At 56.8% G+C, this 15,847-nt stretch overlaps 1 protein-coding gene across 5 annotated transcripts in view; it reads left to right on the top strand.

Moving 5' to 3' along the window:
• The first annotated feature begins 1,459 nt into the window (after positions 1-1,459).
• TSPOAP1 (TSPO associated protein 1) overlaps positions 1,460-15,847 on the top strand; it is a 62,390-nt gene continuing 48,002 nt past the window's right edge. For all 5 annotated transcript variants that reach the window (XM_017824078.1, XM_017824079.1, XM_017824076.1 and 2 more), the window contains exons 1-3: positions 1,460-1,581; positions 13,712-13,819; positions 15,292-15,420. In XM_017824078.1, the coding sequence (XP_017679567.1) occupies positions 1,555-1,581; positions 13,712-13,819; positions 15,292-15,420 (264 nt within the window). In that variant the 5' untranslated portion in view covers positions 1,460-1,554. The remainder of the gene's footprint in view (positions 1,582-13,711; positions 13,820-15,291; positions 15,421-15,847) is intronic.

Below are 15,847 nucleotides of genomic sequence, written 5' to 3'. Positions count from 1 at the left end.
GGGAGGAGGCAGAGACAGAGCACGTCAGCCCGCTCTGTGTGCTCAGAGATGGCAGTGCCCGCTTTGCTGGAGCGTTATGCTGCTAACTCCTGTCTCCCTGGATCAGATCAGCCTCCCAGCCCTCCCTCCCTGCCCACACCACCCTCTGCCTCTTGTCCTGCTCATGCTGCAGGCAGGGTCCAGCAGCTTTCAGCAGAGGGTTGTTTCCAGCACAGCGTGTCAGTGAGGGGCTGAGGTTCAGCTCACACAGAGGGAAGGTGTGTGAACATCCCCGAGGCAGAGCTGGGCATCCCCAGGGCAGAGCTGAGTATGACCAGGGCAGACCCAGGAGTCCTGGGGCAGACCCAGGTATCCCTGGGGCAGAGCTGGGCATCCATGAGGCAGAGATGGGTACGACCAGGGCGGAGCCGAGCATTGCTGGGGCAGAGCTGGGTGTCCCTGGGGCAGAGATAGGCATCCCCGGGGCAGAGACGGGTATCCCCGGGGCAGAGCCAGGAGTCCTGGGGCAGAGCTGGGCGTCCCGGGGCACAGCTGGGCATTGCCGGGGCAGAGCTGGGCATCCTGGGGCAGAGATGAGCATCCGCGGGACAGTCAGGCATCCCGGGGGCAGAGCCGGGTATCCCTGAAGCAGAGATATCCTGGGGCAGAGATGAGCATCCCCGGGGCAGAGCCGAGCAGGGGCTGGGGCCGGTGCCGTACCAAACCCCGATGCCGGCGGGATGCGGGGGGGGGTGCTGCGGTGCGGGGGGATGCGGGATCGGCCCGTCCGCCCCCCCTCTGCCGCCGCCTCATCAATAGGCACCAGACCCCGCTCCCGCAGCGTTGCCGTGGAAACCGGCGCAGCCGCCGCCATTGGCGGCCCGGGGCGCGGCGCGGCCCCCCCGGGGCCCGGCCCGGCTCCGTATTGATGACTCGGCAGCGGCTGCGGCGGGGGCTGCCCGGGCTGAGGGGCTGCCAGCTCCCCCGGCCCCTCCGCCACGTCATGGGGCCGGGGGCGGCGGTGGGCTGAGGGCGGCGGGAGCAGCGACCGCACGGGGCTGCGGGGACCGAGCCATTCCCGGTGCGGGACCGAGCCATTCCCGGTGCGGGACCGAGCCAGCCCCGGTGCGGGGATGCTGCTGCTGCCGCCGGCCCCGGCCCCGGCGCGGGGGAGCGCGGCCCGGGCTGCTCCCAGCGCCGCCGCCGCTCTGATGCCCTCGGCTCTCCCGTGCCGGCTCCCGGAGCCCCGCGGAGCCCTGCCCGGAGCGGAGTGAGCCCAGCGCTGCCCCAGCCATGCAGGAGCCGGAGCGGGGGGTGCCCAGCGCTGCCCCCGCCGCGGGCGATGCCGCCCCTGCCGCGGGCGATGCCGCCCCCGCCGCCCCCGCCTGCCCGGACCTGGACACGCGTGACGGCGCGGGGGGTGACACGGACACGGTCGGCTGCCGGCTTCCCACGGGATCGGAGCGGGACGGAGCGCCCCAGCCCCAGGAGGAGTCCCCCGGGACCCCCCGCGTTCCCCCGCCGGACCCGCAGCGGGTTCACTCCGCGCCGGAGCTCGTCAGGCCCCTGCGAGCGATGGAGCGGACGGACAGACCCCCCCAGGTAAGGCGGGGGTGGCGGTGCGTTGGCTCATTTTGGGGCGAGAGGCGTCGAGGCACCGCGGGGACGAGACGGACACGGGCAATGGGTGCGCTGGGCTGCGGCTGAGCCACCCCCAAAACCTTCCCCGTGGGCCGGGAGCCGCCACAGCCGCTGCCACGAACCCCAGGAGAGAAAGAGCTGCTGCCTCCGCTGCCCTTCCACGGGGATTTCCAGCTGCCTGGAAGGCGCTGGAGCTGGTGCGGGGTCTCGCTGAGCCCACCCGGAGCAGACACAGCCGCTGCACCAGCCCAGGCTGAGCCGTCCCTGCGGCATCTCCTCGCTCCGGCAGCATCAAGGGCTCTGCAGGTCGTGGCAGGGACATGATTTACTCACTGTCACCCCCTTCCAAAATATCCCCTCTCCAGTCCGGGGAGCCTCGGAGGGCTTGGGGCACCTGCACTGCAGGGGGAACCTGTCCCTGAAGGCAGCCCTGGGCACCTCGGGGCAGTGCAGGGTCAGCCCCTTGCAGCATCTCCCTAAAGACAGCCCAAACAGCTCCTCAGGGTCTCACCTCCTCCATCCAGGTCACGAAAGTTCACCAGCTCACCCTGCTCAGGACATCTTGCCCTCCTTTCCCGTGAGGAAGAGCAACTATCTTCCTGGGGTCCCCTGGGATCTGGGGGTGTTCTTAAACAGGAGAGAAATCAGCTTTTGGCCTTCAGGAGGGAGAAGGGCTGAGCAGAGCTGGCTGGGGTTTAGCAGGAGGGTTTTGAGCAGGCTGTGCTGTGCAGCTGAGCCCAGCTGGAGCTGCCTGCGGGAGAAAGGGCACCGCTGGAAACACATCAAGGGACAACAGGATTTCAGTCCAGCACAGTTTCCTATGGGTCTGTTTTGAAGGGCTGTTTATTGTGATGCTTAGGGAAAGGCCACATTGAACCAGGCACCCTTGGGCTGCCTCTGACCCCAGCCCTGGCTGTGCCAGGAGCACCCCAGCCGAAAAATGGGGTTGCAGAATGGGAAGGATTTCTGCTCCCTCCCCTCTTTTGTATCCCAGGAGTCAAATTGGTTGTGCCACTTACTGTCTTCAGGGAATCCCAGAATGGTTTGGGTTGGAAGGGACCTTCAAGATCATCTGCTTCAGGGACAGCTTTCAATAGACCAGGTTGCTCCAAGCCCTGTCCAACCCAGCCTAGGACACTCCTTCAGGAGAGCCAGAATAGGTGCTGTGTCCTGGTGGGAGCCTGGGTGGGAAGGCTGGGAGTGGCAGAGGGGCAGGTGGCTGGTTCAGAGGGGTGTTTGTGGGTGCTCCAGCAGCTGAACAGCACCTTTGGGGAGGGGGCTGTGCACCAGCTCTAGATGATCCCTGCAGTGGGTCCCCCATGATCCAGCTGTGCATCCAGGGGTGGTGGAGGAGGGGGTGAGGACCCCGCTTGGTGTCTATGGTGGTGACTGCTGAGCACCTGCCATCCAGTTTGCCTTGGTCCTTGGGCTGCTTTGAGTGTTTCCCGTGATCCTGGAGGCTCCTGGCTGGGTGGGTGACTCCAGTTTCCCTTCCCACTCCCATGGGGTTGTGGCAGCACCGTGGTAGTGCCATCATAGTCCATGGTGGAACTGGTGGTGCTGGGGTGGTGCTGCTGGACCTGGTGTCACTCTGCTGTGTCGTGGCAGTGCCGCAGTGGCACCGTGGTGGTGCTGGTGGTACCGTGGCAGTACCATCCTTAACACTGATGTTGATCCCCAGAAAGGTTACCTTGTCTTTTCCTGGAAAAAAAAATAAATCAATCCAGCAGCTCTTCCTGGAGCCCAGTGGCTTTAGGGATGGGAAAGGCTTCCAGCCATAGCAGAACAAGGGCTGGTGCTGCTGGGCTGTGGAGCCACATCCTCAAATCCACTTCCTAGGGAACGAGGGGCTCACACAGCTGGGAGAGGGGGGGGCTCACACAGCTCCCCTTCAAAGCACAGCTCCCCCTGGCCAGGCTGGGACATGCACTGTGTGTCCTGCTGCTGGAGCTGGGCTTCCTTTAGGACATTTGTCCTTGGGATGTCAGAGCTGCACTCTGTGAACAGGACAGCTGCCTCCAGGGAGAAATCTCCTGGTGTGGGGAAGAGCCTCCTGAGGGCTCATGGCTGACAGAGCTCATTAAAGATGCTGATTTTATGATGGAGCTCCTGCCGTGTGTCCCGGCCTCCACCACTGCTGCTCTGCCATTCCCTCAGGGACAGACCATGGATAGACATTAAGGCTGTCTGGAGGTCAAGTTAATCTTGGCTTTCTTGCCTGGGTCCCCCCTGAGTGCAGAGGGTGGAGAGCTCTTGCCCTTCTTCCCTTTGGGAGCTGGAAAGGGAACTCTGGAGTTAGAGAGGTGGGTTGGGGACACTCCTGGAGCCTCCCATCCAGCCCCTGCTCCCAGCAGGCTCCAGAGCTGGAAGAGGTTGATCATATCCTGACCAGGCAAGTGTTGAGTGTCTCCAAGGGCTGGGATTGCACCACCTCTCTTACCCTCTCCCAAGGTTGCAGCATTCCCATGGAGAGGAATGTTCTGCACAGGTCTGCTGGGAGTTTTCCTTGTTGAGGCTTGTGCCTACATCTTCTCATCCATTTTCCACATGCCCCTGCATCCCCTAAGGCAGGGCAGGGTTTCCCAGCTCCTCAGCAGAGCAGTGTGTCCCACCATGGCACCACTGGAAGCCTTCTGGGGACTGTCACAAGTGTATCCTTGACCTGGGCCTTTGACATCACTCTGGTCCTGCTCTCCAAAATTTCTGTGTGGACGCAGAAGATAAGAAATTACTTTCCTACTGAGAATCTCCAGACATTGCAGGGGTAGGATCCCAATCCAAATAATGAATAACAGAGAAGGAGAAAAACGTTGTGTGTGTAGGAAGAACGGGGTTACAGTGGCACAGATACAGTCTGGCTGGAAACTGGAAAGTTCCCAGAATGCTGTCAGATGGATTTTAGAGCACTTCCCACAAGAGCTCAGCTGCCTGCATCTCCTATGGGATGCTGCTCCAGTGGGATTTGCCCTGGTCCTGGAAAACTCAGGGTGGTCCAGGAGTGGGTCGCTGAAGGAATGTTGCATTCCCTCCTGGCACATTGGAGGAGGGGAGAACAGCAAGGTCATTCACTTTCTGCATATTCCCTGCATCTTCCCTTCCAGGATTACTCATCTCCACAGCCTTTCCAGCCCCACTCATGGAAGGGATGAGCTCAGCTGCTGACCACATCCCTGTTCCCATCCCAAGAACCACACGAGCAAGGGGCACACTGAGGGTGCTCTGAGTTGGCTCTTGTGGCTCCTTCTCAATCTCCAGAGGTTGCTTTGGATTTGCATTTCTTAAAAGCCAAGCCTCAGCTTCCCTTGAGGTCATGTGCAGCTGCGAATATTCTATAAATCCATAAAACCCGACTGAAAATGCTTAAACCAAGGAGCCCTCCAGTGGGTAGGAATTTAAATATCCACAAAAAAACCTGTTGGTCCCAGTGGGGCTTAATAACACAAAGCACAGACACGGGGAGAATTATAAAATGCTAGTAAAGATCCTCCATGTCAAGCACTCAGGCCAAGCTGCATTTAATGATAAGCTCAATGTCTTTTGCAGGAATTTGTGGCCTTTCAAGAGCTTCAAATTTTCCGCTGGCAAAGCTGGAAAACTGTTAATTTAATGTCTGAGGGTGTGTAGAGCTGTACCCTTGGCCAGGAAGGGTAGGTCAGCAGAATAAAAGATGCCAGTGGGACAAGAAGATCTCGGGCAACGGAGCCAGTTCTTGCTGTACAGACCATTTCCTGCAATCCCAATCAGAAGATTGTGTTCTATCTTGCTAAAAACCTGAGTAAATTAATTTTTCTTGGCTTGGCAGTGCTCAGCCTCATGCAAATGCCTTAGTGCTGTTTGCTGCAGGACTGTGGATGCACAGCCACCCTCAGGTGTCTGCCTGCCAGGAAGAGCCAGGAATGAATGGAAAACAAGGCAAAGTGAGGCTGTGAGGGGGAAGGTAATGCTCATTTTGGCTCTTTTACTAATTAAGCTCATGCTCTCTGTGCAAAGACACGTCCAAATGGCTTGGCCAGGGATGTGGAGGATCAGAGACATCAGCCTTTCCCTCCTCACCGTGTCCTTGGCTCCTCTGGGCTGCTGGGTTTGGGACAGGGCTGTCCCACCATGCTGGTGTTGTTCATCACCACACTGTGATCCTTCACCCCAGAATCCTTCTCATTTCACCCTCTGGATATTTTGAGGGGACTCACCAATGTCTTGGCTCCCTGGTGTCTTCTGGCTGTAACATTCCTTCCTGCTGGAATAACGTGAAGTGAGATGGCACGTGCAGTGCTGCAGCCTTGTTGCCCTCCTCCTGCTGTGAGTGCAGGCCTTCTGCATCCCAGCCATCTGCTCAGAGTTCTGGGAAAACACCCTTTGGAGCATCAGTTGGTATGTCTGCTGCTGCTCCTGCCATTCACGTTTCCTTAGGGATCACTGAGCAGCACCTCTGGCTCTGTGAGGGGGTGCAAGGGGATGATTTTCCCCTTTATCTCTTGTTAAAGCTGTTGGAGATTTGGGGCTTCTCAGTCCAGCACAAAATCCTACAAATATCCCAAGTGAGTTCTTGCTTTACCAAGAGGGGCAAGGAACTGATTCTGACACAGACTCCTGGAATGGTTTGGGTTGGAAGGGACCTTAAAGACCATCCAGTCCCACCCCCTGCCATGGGCAGGGACACCTTCCACTAGCCCAGGTTGCTCCGAGCCCAGTCCAACCTGGCCTTGGACACTTCCAGGGATGGAGCAGCCACAGCTTCTCTGGGCAACCTGTGCCAGGGCCTCCCCACCCTCACAGGGAAGAATTCCTTCCTAATATCTAATCATGCCAAAGCCTGGGAACTAGAGCAGGTTTTAAGCCAATGCGACCCAAAAGAAAAGGTGCTCTTGGGCCCCTGGGAAACTTCAAGTGATTTGGAAAAGAGGAAGAGGTGGGGGAGAACTGCAGAGCAGATTTCTGGGGAAAAAAAAATTGCTGTGCACACCAAATCTGCCCCTCCAGCTCCCTGCTGTACCCTCCAAGGTGGAAGAGCACATTTGCCTCTCCAGAGCTGAACGTGGTGGGGAATCCGGTCTTTCCACTCAAAGAAAGGAGACCTGTGACCATGGATATTGCTGCTGGTGGGGAGTGACTTTCCAAGCCGTGATCCTGTCAAAGGGCTGAGGCACTTCTGTATGGGCAGGGGATTTACTGAGCTGCAGCTCCGTGGCTTCCCAGGGTGAAGCCAGAAGTCTCACACCTTCCTTGGGAGTGTTTCTTTGGATTAGAGTTTCTGTTACAAGAAAGACGAGATATCAGAGGACAATCACCCCCACTCCAGCCATCAAATACCAAACCTGGAAAGCACTCAATTTTATCATTCTTCCCCAGAGTTTTTGGGAGTTTTGGGTTGGTTTTTTTTCTTTGCATGCTCACAAAATAGAATTATTTGACACGTGGCATCCAAAACAAGTCCAGATGCTCCATAAAGACCTTGGGGTGGTCTGGGCCTGAGCCTGCAGCGCTGGGAGCTGCAGACTGACCTTTGCTCAGAGCTAAGCAACAAAAAAACCCCCAAAATATTTATAGGATGCCAATGCCCATGTTTTAGCTCAAATGATTGGCAATGTGCATGAGTACACAAGCAACAGAGGTTGCAAAGTCTTTCTGTGTTTGCACTGAAGTTGTTCACACATTTTCTTCCCACATCTTCTACATTTTGCTTTTTTTGTTGTTTTTTTTTTCTTAGTGGAAATTACCAATACATGAGCTGCTTCTCTGCAGATTCAATGATTTGCTCAGCAGTACCCAGAATATTCTGCAGTTAGGGGGGGGGAAAAAAGGCAGCTTAACTGTCTTGGCTTCTAAGTTTTACAACCAAGGCAGGTTTTATGGGGCACAGCCTGGCTTTCACACATTCCCAGGCTGGGCAGTGGAACACCAACACCATTACTGTCCCCTGAGTGTGGTGGGGATGGAGCACAGTTCTGCTTTACCAGAGCTTGGCCTAATCTTTCTGGAAGCTGATAAGAGACAAGAGACACTTGCACACTGATGTTAAAAGGGTGGTTGGTAGAACAGGCTTTGTACCTGCTTTTTGCCCTGCAAAACCTTTCTCACAACATGTGAAGGTGGGAGAGGCCCTGCAGGGGACACGGGGGTGCCCAGAGGTCACACAGTGACCCAAGGGCAGGAGGGTGATGTTGTACTTGAGGAGTGTTGCACAACCCCCTGCTGCAGGTTATCTGATGGATCAGCTGCAGTTTGTGGCCTCACACATCCTGGGATTGCAAAACAATTTGTGTTTGACACGGAGAGAGTTGGGTCACAGCTGGGCAAAGCCTGGCTGGGGCCACACACACCTTGTCAGGCCTCTGCTCCAGGCAGGCAGTGTCCAGCTGGGAGCAGTTCCAGGTCTCTGTAGCACACAGGAGAGCAGGGCCAGGAGCAAACTGAGCACTGAGGAGACCAGGAGCGTTCAGCCAGATGGGCACCTGCACCCTGAGCAGCACCTTTTCCCACTGGCTCATCCCTGGGTTTCTCCAAGCCCTTCATTCCTCACAACTGCCTGCCCTGATTTCTCTCTGGCTGTGAGGGATGAAGAATCACGTGTGCAGCACCTCAGGAGCGGTTCAGAGCCACCTTCCCAGCAGCTGGGAGGAATTTCAGTGTCATTTTCTCTCATCTCCTTGCAAATCCTCCTGTCTCTTGGATTTGCTGGTAAAGGTGAGGAATTGTGCTGCATTGCATCCTGGACCCGGCTGCAGCCTTGGATTTTGGAGAGCTGATCCTCTGCCTGGAGAGCTTATTTTCCACTCACATTCCTCCCTGCCTCAGTTTTGCAGGAACATTAATTTCTCCCTGGTTGGGGAGGCTGGAGAGGCTGAGCTCATCAAAGGACAGCGAGCCAGGGCCATCAGGGCACTGAGCAGATTTTCCTTCTCCTGGAATAGCTGGGTTTGTTTTCCTGGGATTGATAATGGTGCTTCCACAGAGGGTTTAAAGAGAGAGAGGACCTGAATTTGTGAGACCCCGATTTTAGCTGCATCTCATTTTAAAGGCCCTGTGAGGAGCATATGAAGAGCTGGCAGTGGTCAGAGGGTGTGCAGGACAGAAAGCCTGGGGGGATGTAAAGAACAGCAAATATACAGTGACTGCTCCCCTGAATATTCCCCTCAATATCTTCCAATTCATGGCTCCAGCACTCCCCACGCCGGGAGGCAGGATTTTTGAAGTTAATAGCCTTGGATGGATTTTTTCTTCCGTGAATTTGTGACACGGGGTGATAAAAATCAGATAAATGAGGAAATCACGGAAATAAGGGCAAGTAGTAGGCTGGGAGAGGGATGGGCAGCAGGAAAAAGTGCTGACTGTGGGGAAGTGCCCTGAAGCCGACGGCAGAAGGGAGATGTTTGTGTCTGAAACCGGGAACTGGCGCAAAGTTCAGGGAGGGAGGAGAACAAGCGCAGTGGGACACAGGCTGCAAGGCAGGGGAGCGGCAGGATAACCACGGCCTCATCCCAGGGATGGCTCTTCCTTCTCCCATACCCCTGACAGCACTGTCCCTTTTCCCTCAGCAGGGATGGTCCTGCCCCTCGCTGTGCCGGCGGCGGGGTTGGCTCTGCTCACTGACCGAACAGGAGGTGATGCTATTTTTGTCTTGCTTTTGCCAGGCAGTGAGGGCACTGCAGAGGAGCAGCCTATGGAAAATAACTTTGTTCTGTGAGGTGGCCGATTCCCCTGAAACGGGCTGGAAGAGGAGCAAATGGATTGGCAATGACAGCCTTTCATTTCCAAGCGGGGAGGATTGAGAAGTTAAGGGAGCTAATTACCAGAGTCAGGTGGAACGAGCTGCTAAAGGGCTTTGACACGGCGGAGGCTTGGTGACAATGATTTCAAATGAAGGAGAGGTGGTGGATTTAATATAGCCAGGATAGCAGGAGAGCCGGGATAACTTCACCTGGGAAGGTGTCTGCAGAGTGGGGGTTGGTGTTCAGAGATGGCTTTTGCAAAGCAAACCCAGCAGCTGGACCCGGCGGGGTTGCAGATGGGGAAGTCACTGCAGGGACATCCTGAAATTATGTGTGGTTTATTCCTCTTCAAGTTGTGCGTGGTTTATTCCTCTTCAAATTGCGTGTGGTTTATTCCCCTTCAAACTGTGTGTGGTTTACACACCTTCAAATTGGGCATGGTTTAAAATTCAGCCACGAGCCCGCCTGTTTCCAAAGGCCACCTGAGACCTCCCGCTCACGGGGCCACCCTCCCTGTCTGGCTCTCCACAGGGATTTTAAAGCAAGGCTGGCTTTAGGCTTTGGCAGTTCCCCAGGGCTGGCAGGGGGAAGCCCCTGGGGCTGGGCTGTGCCAGGCTGTGCCCAAGCCGCATTGCAGAGCCGGGTTCAGGCAGCTCCTGTCGTCCTCACCACGTGTGATTTACTGTCCCCCAACGGCCTCCTGCAAGTTTTCCGCAGGACTTTCAGGACTGTGCTGGATTCTGGCTGCTCCAAAGGGATTTTGCCTGCGTGACCCATTTAGCAGCCTGGCTGGGCACCTCTCCCTGCAAAAGCTGCTGCAGCTCTGCGTTGCTTTTTGAAGCTTTCAGGTGAAAAAGCAGCAGTTGTCTCGCAGCTGACATGCTGAGGGCTTCTCTTTGTTTGCTGTTCTCACGCATCCTGGAGAAACTGTATTTTGGGCTCTACCTGCCAAAAGAGGCGACAGATGTTGCCAATTCCCGTGTGACAGAGGCTTCAAAGCCATGTGCCTGCTGCTCTCCTTCCTCAGCATCCCTGCTGCTCTGCTCCTGCAGAAACTTTCCCCGTGGCCAAAGAACACGTCACTCGGGTTCATTTTTTTAGTGGCTGAGAATATTCCTGACCTGGGGGATGTGGCTGCCTGGAGACCCTCCCCGTGGTGTCAGCTCGGCCTCTGCTCACTGAAACCTCCCTGACCGAGGGATGTGCTTGGATTTCGGCTCCTGCTGACACTTTGGACACTTCATCGGGCTGAGTCACTCTGGGGGGAGCCTCTTGCCTCTCCTCCCTAACCATCTCCTCCAGCTCCCCGGGAAAGGCGCCGCGGGAGCCCCGAGCGCGGCTGCGCCGTGCGGAGCGGGATCCTTGAGGAACAGCGGAGCAGTTCGGAAATTAAAAGCCATTTCATTATGGGAAATGAATGTTTAATGAGCGTGGGATGACGTCTAGACAGCCCCTCGGTTGCAGGCTCTGGGAGGAGGGCTCAGCTGACGCACCAGCACCGGCTCAGAGCCCAGGGGGAGGTTTGGCAGAGCTTTCCCGGGCGCTGAGGTCCCCGTGTGGGACAGACATCCTGGCACAGAAAGGAGCTCCTGCCTCCACGTCTTCTCGCTGCAGATGCCCCTCGTGCCTCTCTGGGCAGAGCCCCAAGGATCTGTGGCCACAGAGGGACGTGCTGGCAGGGGGAGGCTTGGCCGAGTGCCTGGCCCCAGCCTGGAGCACACAGCCACACTGCCCTGCTGCCTGGGGAATGGGAAAGCACATCCCAGCCTTTGCCATGTCATGGGCTCTGGAGTCGTGACACGAAACCTGGGCTGACCTGGGGACAGCCTGGCAGGTTGTACTTGTGAGCCTTTGGGTCCTGCCCAGATGAAGATGTTTTATGGCTACAGAAATAGGGGTTTAAATGCAGAAACTTGGATGTAGGTCCCCAAAAGACCCCCCTGCCATGCTGGAAATGCTGACTGTCCTCTGCAGAAGCTCTGTGCTGCTGATGTCAGAGGTCCTGGCTGCCTGGTGGGGAGAGGCAGGAGCACATCAGCTCCTCCAAGAAATCTCTCCAGCTCCCATCCCAGGCACAGAGGCCGCTGGCTCAGTGTGCTCGCCCTGGCTCAGCGCAAGCAACCACAGACATGAATTTTGAGGCCTCTTGGCAGGGCCAAGGAGGTGGAAATAATGCCCTTTGACTTCTTCCCAGGGGCTGCCTGCTTGGCTCTGGGATGGCAGCAGGGAATGAGCCCAAGGCACTGTCACACACAGCACGGGAGATGCTGGTAGGACCCCCCTCCCCAGGCACCCACCCTGCTCTGTCCCCCCTTTAGCACCAGCAGTGTCCCCTGCAGGGATTCCCAGACTGAAGAAGTGCTTTGATGTTCCTGGAGCTGGTGATGGGGGAATTGCTCCCTGGGACACCTCATTGTTCCTGTAAAGCTTCAGGGATGGGATTGATGCTGCAGGATCTGGTGCTGGGCAGAGCTGTGCACAGGGCTCCCAGGGGAGCTTCTTGGCATTCCCAGGATGCTGAGGTTTGAGAAGCTCCTTGGTTCCTGGGCCTACCCTGACCACCCCTGAGAACAGCCCTGAGTTGTTGGAGGTGTGATGTCCCCAGGAATGGTGGCAGTAATGGCACCTCTGTGCCCAGGGGAGAAAAATCCCACATGTGTAGAGGAGTACAGTCTCTCTCCATGGGACATTTCACTCCAGCTTTCTCAGACTCTGGGATTTCTGCAGCGTGGACACCTACAAACCACTGTGCCAACAGCCCCTGCCTACAAACCACTTTGCTCATGGCACGTCACATCCTGGTGTCTCAGGGGGTCGGTGGGACCTGGGGATACCATCTGAGGCTGATGGGGAGGGCTGGGTGTCATCTTCTGAGGGTTTGTTTTTGTTTTCAGCCTCCTTCAGTTGTCTTTTCCCTCCCTGCTTTGCCAAGGCATTTCCATATGGGTGTGGGAGGTTGGGAGAGCCACAGGCCGAGGGATTGGGGGTGGACTTTGTGGAACTGGTCTCCTGCTATATTTATCCAATGGACACGGTCGAGAAACCAAAATATAGTATTTTCCAAGAGCATCATGAATTTTACCCAGCCTCAGACTTCCTAGAGCTGGGTCCCTGTCTGATTTCTTGCTCCCCAGAAAGCTTGGGCGACATTTTTTTGGGACGTTTCCCTCACAGCCTCTGTGCACTGGGGAGGTCATGGCCCTTCAGCAGAGTCTTGTTAGGCACTGGGAGGACGTCCTGCAAGACCTGCCTGGCTGCTGGGAAAACATCTGGCTGGATCTTGCCGAGACACACACGGGGTGCTGCTGCCATATGGCAGCTGTGAGGCAACAGCTCAGCTCTGAGCTTTGCTAACGCACAGAAATCCTGCCTGGGAGCCTGTGCTGAGCTGCTCTGGGCAGGAAGCAGTAACCACAGAACTATATATACAGCTCCCAGCAGAGCTGCTGCTGCTGCTGCTTTTGATGTGACAAAACGAAGTTGGTGTTTTGCAAAAAAAAAATCCGTCGTGTCGCCTTCTTCCGGAGCTGACACGGAGAGGGCAGAGCTGGGGCTGGCTCCTGGGTGGGCTCCAGCAGGAGAGCTGGGATGGGAAAGTGGGTGAGGAGGTCTGGTCACCTCCAAAACCCACGTGCTGCTGGAGGCCACGGGGTCCCTGAGCCGTGGGGAGCAGCCACGTGTTGGAGTGTCAGGGGCTGTGCTCTGCCCCCGGCTCCTGCCAGGGTTTCACTGAGCCAGTTTGGATGGTGCCACGGCTGAGGATTCCAGGAGGGTCTGGGCTTTTTCCCTGCGTGGAAGTTGAATGCGTGGAGATGGCAAATGTCACCCACAGGGGATGAAGCCTGGCCCCAAAGGCCAGTTGTCCCCCAGAGGACATGTAGCCCCTCATCTCCTGAAATCAGCGCCCAAATCCCACCGTGCCCCTTTGCTGCCTGCACCCCGACCCTGCCAGCCCCCCACGCAGCTGGGCTGGGCTGGGCATGAGGCTGGGACCCCTCTGCCCCTGCCCTTGGCAGGTGAAGCTCTAAGGTTCAACAGGACCTGTAGTCTGTGCCTCAGGCAGGTGAAGCCCTGCAGACCTGCAGGACCTGTGGTCTGTGCCTTGGGCAGGTGAAGCTGTGAGGTGCTGCAGGACCCCTTCCTGGGCAGGTGAAGCTCTGAGGACCTGCAGGACCCCTTCCTGGGCAGGTGAAGCTCTGAGGACCTGCAGGACCCCTTCCTGGGCAGGTGAAGCTCTGAGGACCTGCAGGACCCCTTCCTGGGCAGGTGAAGCTCTGAGGACCTGCAGGACCCCTTCCTGGGCAGGTGAAGCCCTGAGGACCTGCAGGACCCCTTCCTGGGCAGGTGAAGCCCTGCTGTGCCTCTCCTGTGCTGTTTTGCAGAGCGGGGCTGACTACGGCTTCCTCGTGAGCCAGAACACGAAGCTCCTGAGTGCCCTGGAGGACCTGCGGCACCGCTGCTCCAGCCTGGCCGAGGAGAACAGCCTGCTGGTGAGCAGAGGACACATCCTGCACCCTGGCTGGGTGCTGGCACGGGATGCTCCACAGGGAGGGAGTCCTGGCCAGGGCGAGCTGCTGTCTGCTGCCAATTCCAAGAGATGCCGCACACGGGATCATCTGGGCAGGGCCAGAGGGGATAGGGGGTCTGGGTGCTCTGGGTGCCATCACACTGCACCCATCAGCTTGAGCTGGACCCCTTCCTCGAGCTGCAGAGCAGAGCCAGGCAGGGGAGGGGAAGTTGCCCTTATTTCCTCTTTAACTATATTTGATTCTGTGAAAAGCAGAAACACTGATTCACTCGGCCTGGTCTCGGCGTGACAGTGCAGCACTGCCCCCTGCTCCTATGGGAGCTCAGCACCCCGATCCTCCCCAGCTGCACCCCGGCACCCAACACCAAGCCAGGCTGCCACAGCAGCCTTCTGCCCTGTTCTGCCCTGCTCCCCCATCCCTGGCTCTCCAGGCCCATCAGGAAGCACAAAGAGGGGATATTCCCCTCCCGAATCCTCCCTGGAGAGCATCACCCCTTGCCCAGCCCCGCAGCGTGGGGATGCAGCCACCCCGGGCCCCTGCAAATTTGATTGCTCAGCATTTCAGATTTCTATCACCACATTCAAAATGCATATTGTAGATAAATTTCTTGCACTAAAAGCATAAATTCCACGTGGCCTGCACCCCGGGGTTACCCCTTATCAGTCCTCTGGGTTCTAGCGAAGCACGGGCGTGTGAGCTCTCATCAAATTGGACTCTCAAAAACCAGCCTCAGCCTTACAGCTGAGCCGCCCTTGGTGGGGTCTCACAGGGGTAGGGAGGGAAATAATCGTGAGCCTCAGCTGACCTGACATTTCTGCTGATGTGAAAAGACAGCACAACACATCTGGGCCCGACCTTGGGAGAAGGAGCCGTCGGCAAGAGGCGGCTCATTGGAACGGACAGATAACAAATAAAAGGGGATTAAGAGCGAACAGAATCAATAGGGAGAAAAAGGAAATTTGCTTTGCAAATATCATAAAGTCCTTTGTCGCTTCCTCCGAAGCTCGTGCTTTGGTGTCAGGAGAGAAAAGACACGGATAAGCTTGTCCTGGTGGTGCAGTGCAAATCCACAGGGATGTGCTGAGTCCTGTAAACCCGGGGAAATAAACTGGGAAGACTTTGGAGGAGAAAGCCCCAAAGGGTGGGCAGCCAGGATACACTGATGCTGGAGACATGTTGAGTCCTGGCAGAGCCTGCAACGAGCAGGTTGTGGATGGAGAGCGACCACGTGGGATGGTCTGGGGATATCATAGGGAGCAAGAGGTCACATTAACAAAAATAGCAGGAAAACCACAATTTCAGTGACTGGAGAGGCAACAACAGCAGAGGTTGGTGTTTGATGGTTTGGGTAGTTCTAGAACAGGTCAAGCAGGACCAGGGACATTGGCTCCTGATCAGGGGTTTCACCTCCAGCTTCTTTTTCTGTTCTGCAGCGCAGGAGCTGCTTCCCCCAGACGGAGGAGAAGGTGAAGCACCTGAAGAGGAAGAACGCGGAGCTGGCGGTGATCGCCAAGCGCCTGGAGGAGAGAGCCCGGAAACTGCAGGAGGCAAACCTCAAAGTGGTGGGTGCTGGGACCTGCCCTGGCTGGGGAGCTGAGCTGGGACAGCACCTCACCACCAGGACCTTCTGTTTGCCACTTCCATCGTGCTAGAAAGGCCTTTTCTTTCCCTTTTTCTTAAACCTCCAGCAAACACGCTTTGCAAGAATCACCAAACCCAGCCATCGCCAGCTGCTCTGCTCCTGCTCAGGGAGCTGGTTTGAGGAATTTCCTCCTGCTTGGTTTCTCCCCATAAGGTGATACTTTAGGTTAATTAACGTGGCTTTCTCTGAAGTCATGAAAATAATTCATCTGACTTCACCAGAAAGAAACAGGAAGGATTTGAATAAGAAAAGGAGTGCGGTGAAGCAAAACAGGAAGGGGTGAGAGACAGCTCTGCCCCATCCACACCTCGCTCACAGGGCTGCACAAGCCACAGGGGTTTTGCTTT

Source organism: Lepidothrix coronata, unplaced genomic scaffold (assembly GCF_001604755.1).
Source record: "Lepidothrix coronata isolate B3197 unplaced genomic scaffold, Lepidothrix_coronata-1.0 Scaffold108, whole genome shotgun sequence".
NCBI classification, from domain to species: domain Eukaryota; kingdom Metazoa; phylum Chordata; class Aves; order Passeriformes; family Pipridae; genus Lepidothrix; species Lepidothrix coronata.
This window is presented reverse-complemented; position numbering and strand designations above follow the sequence as displayed.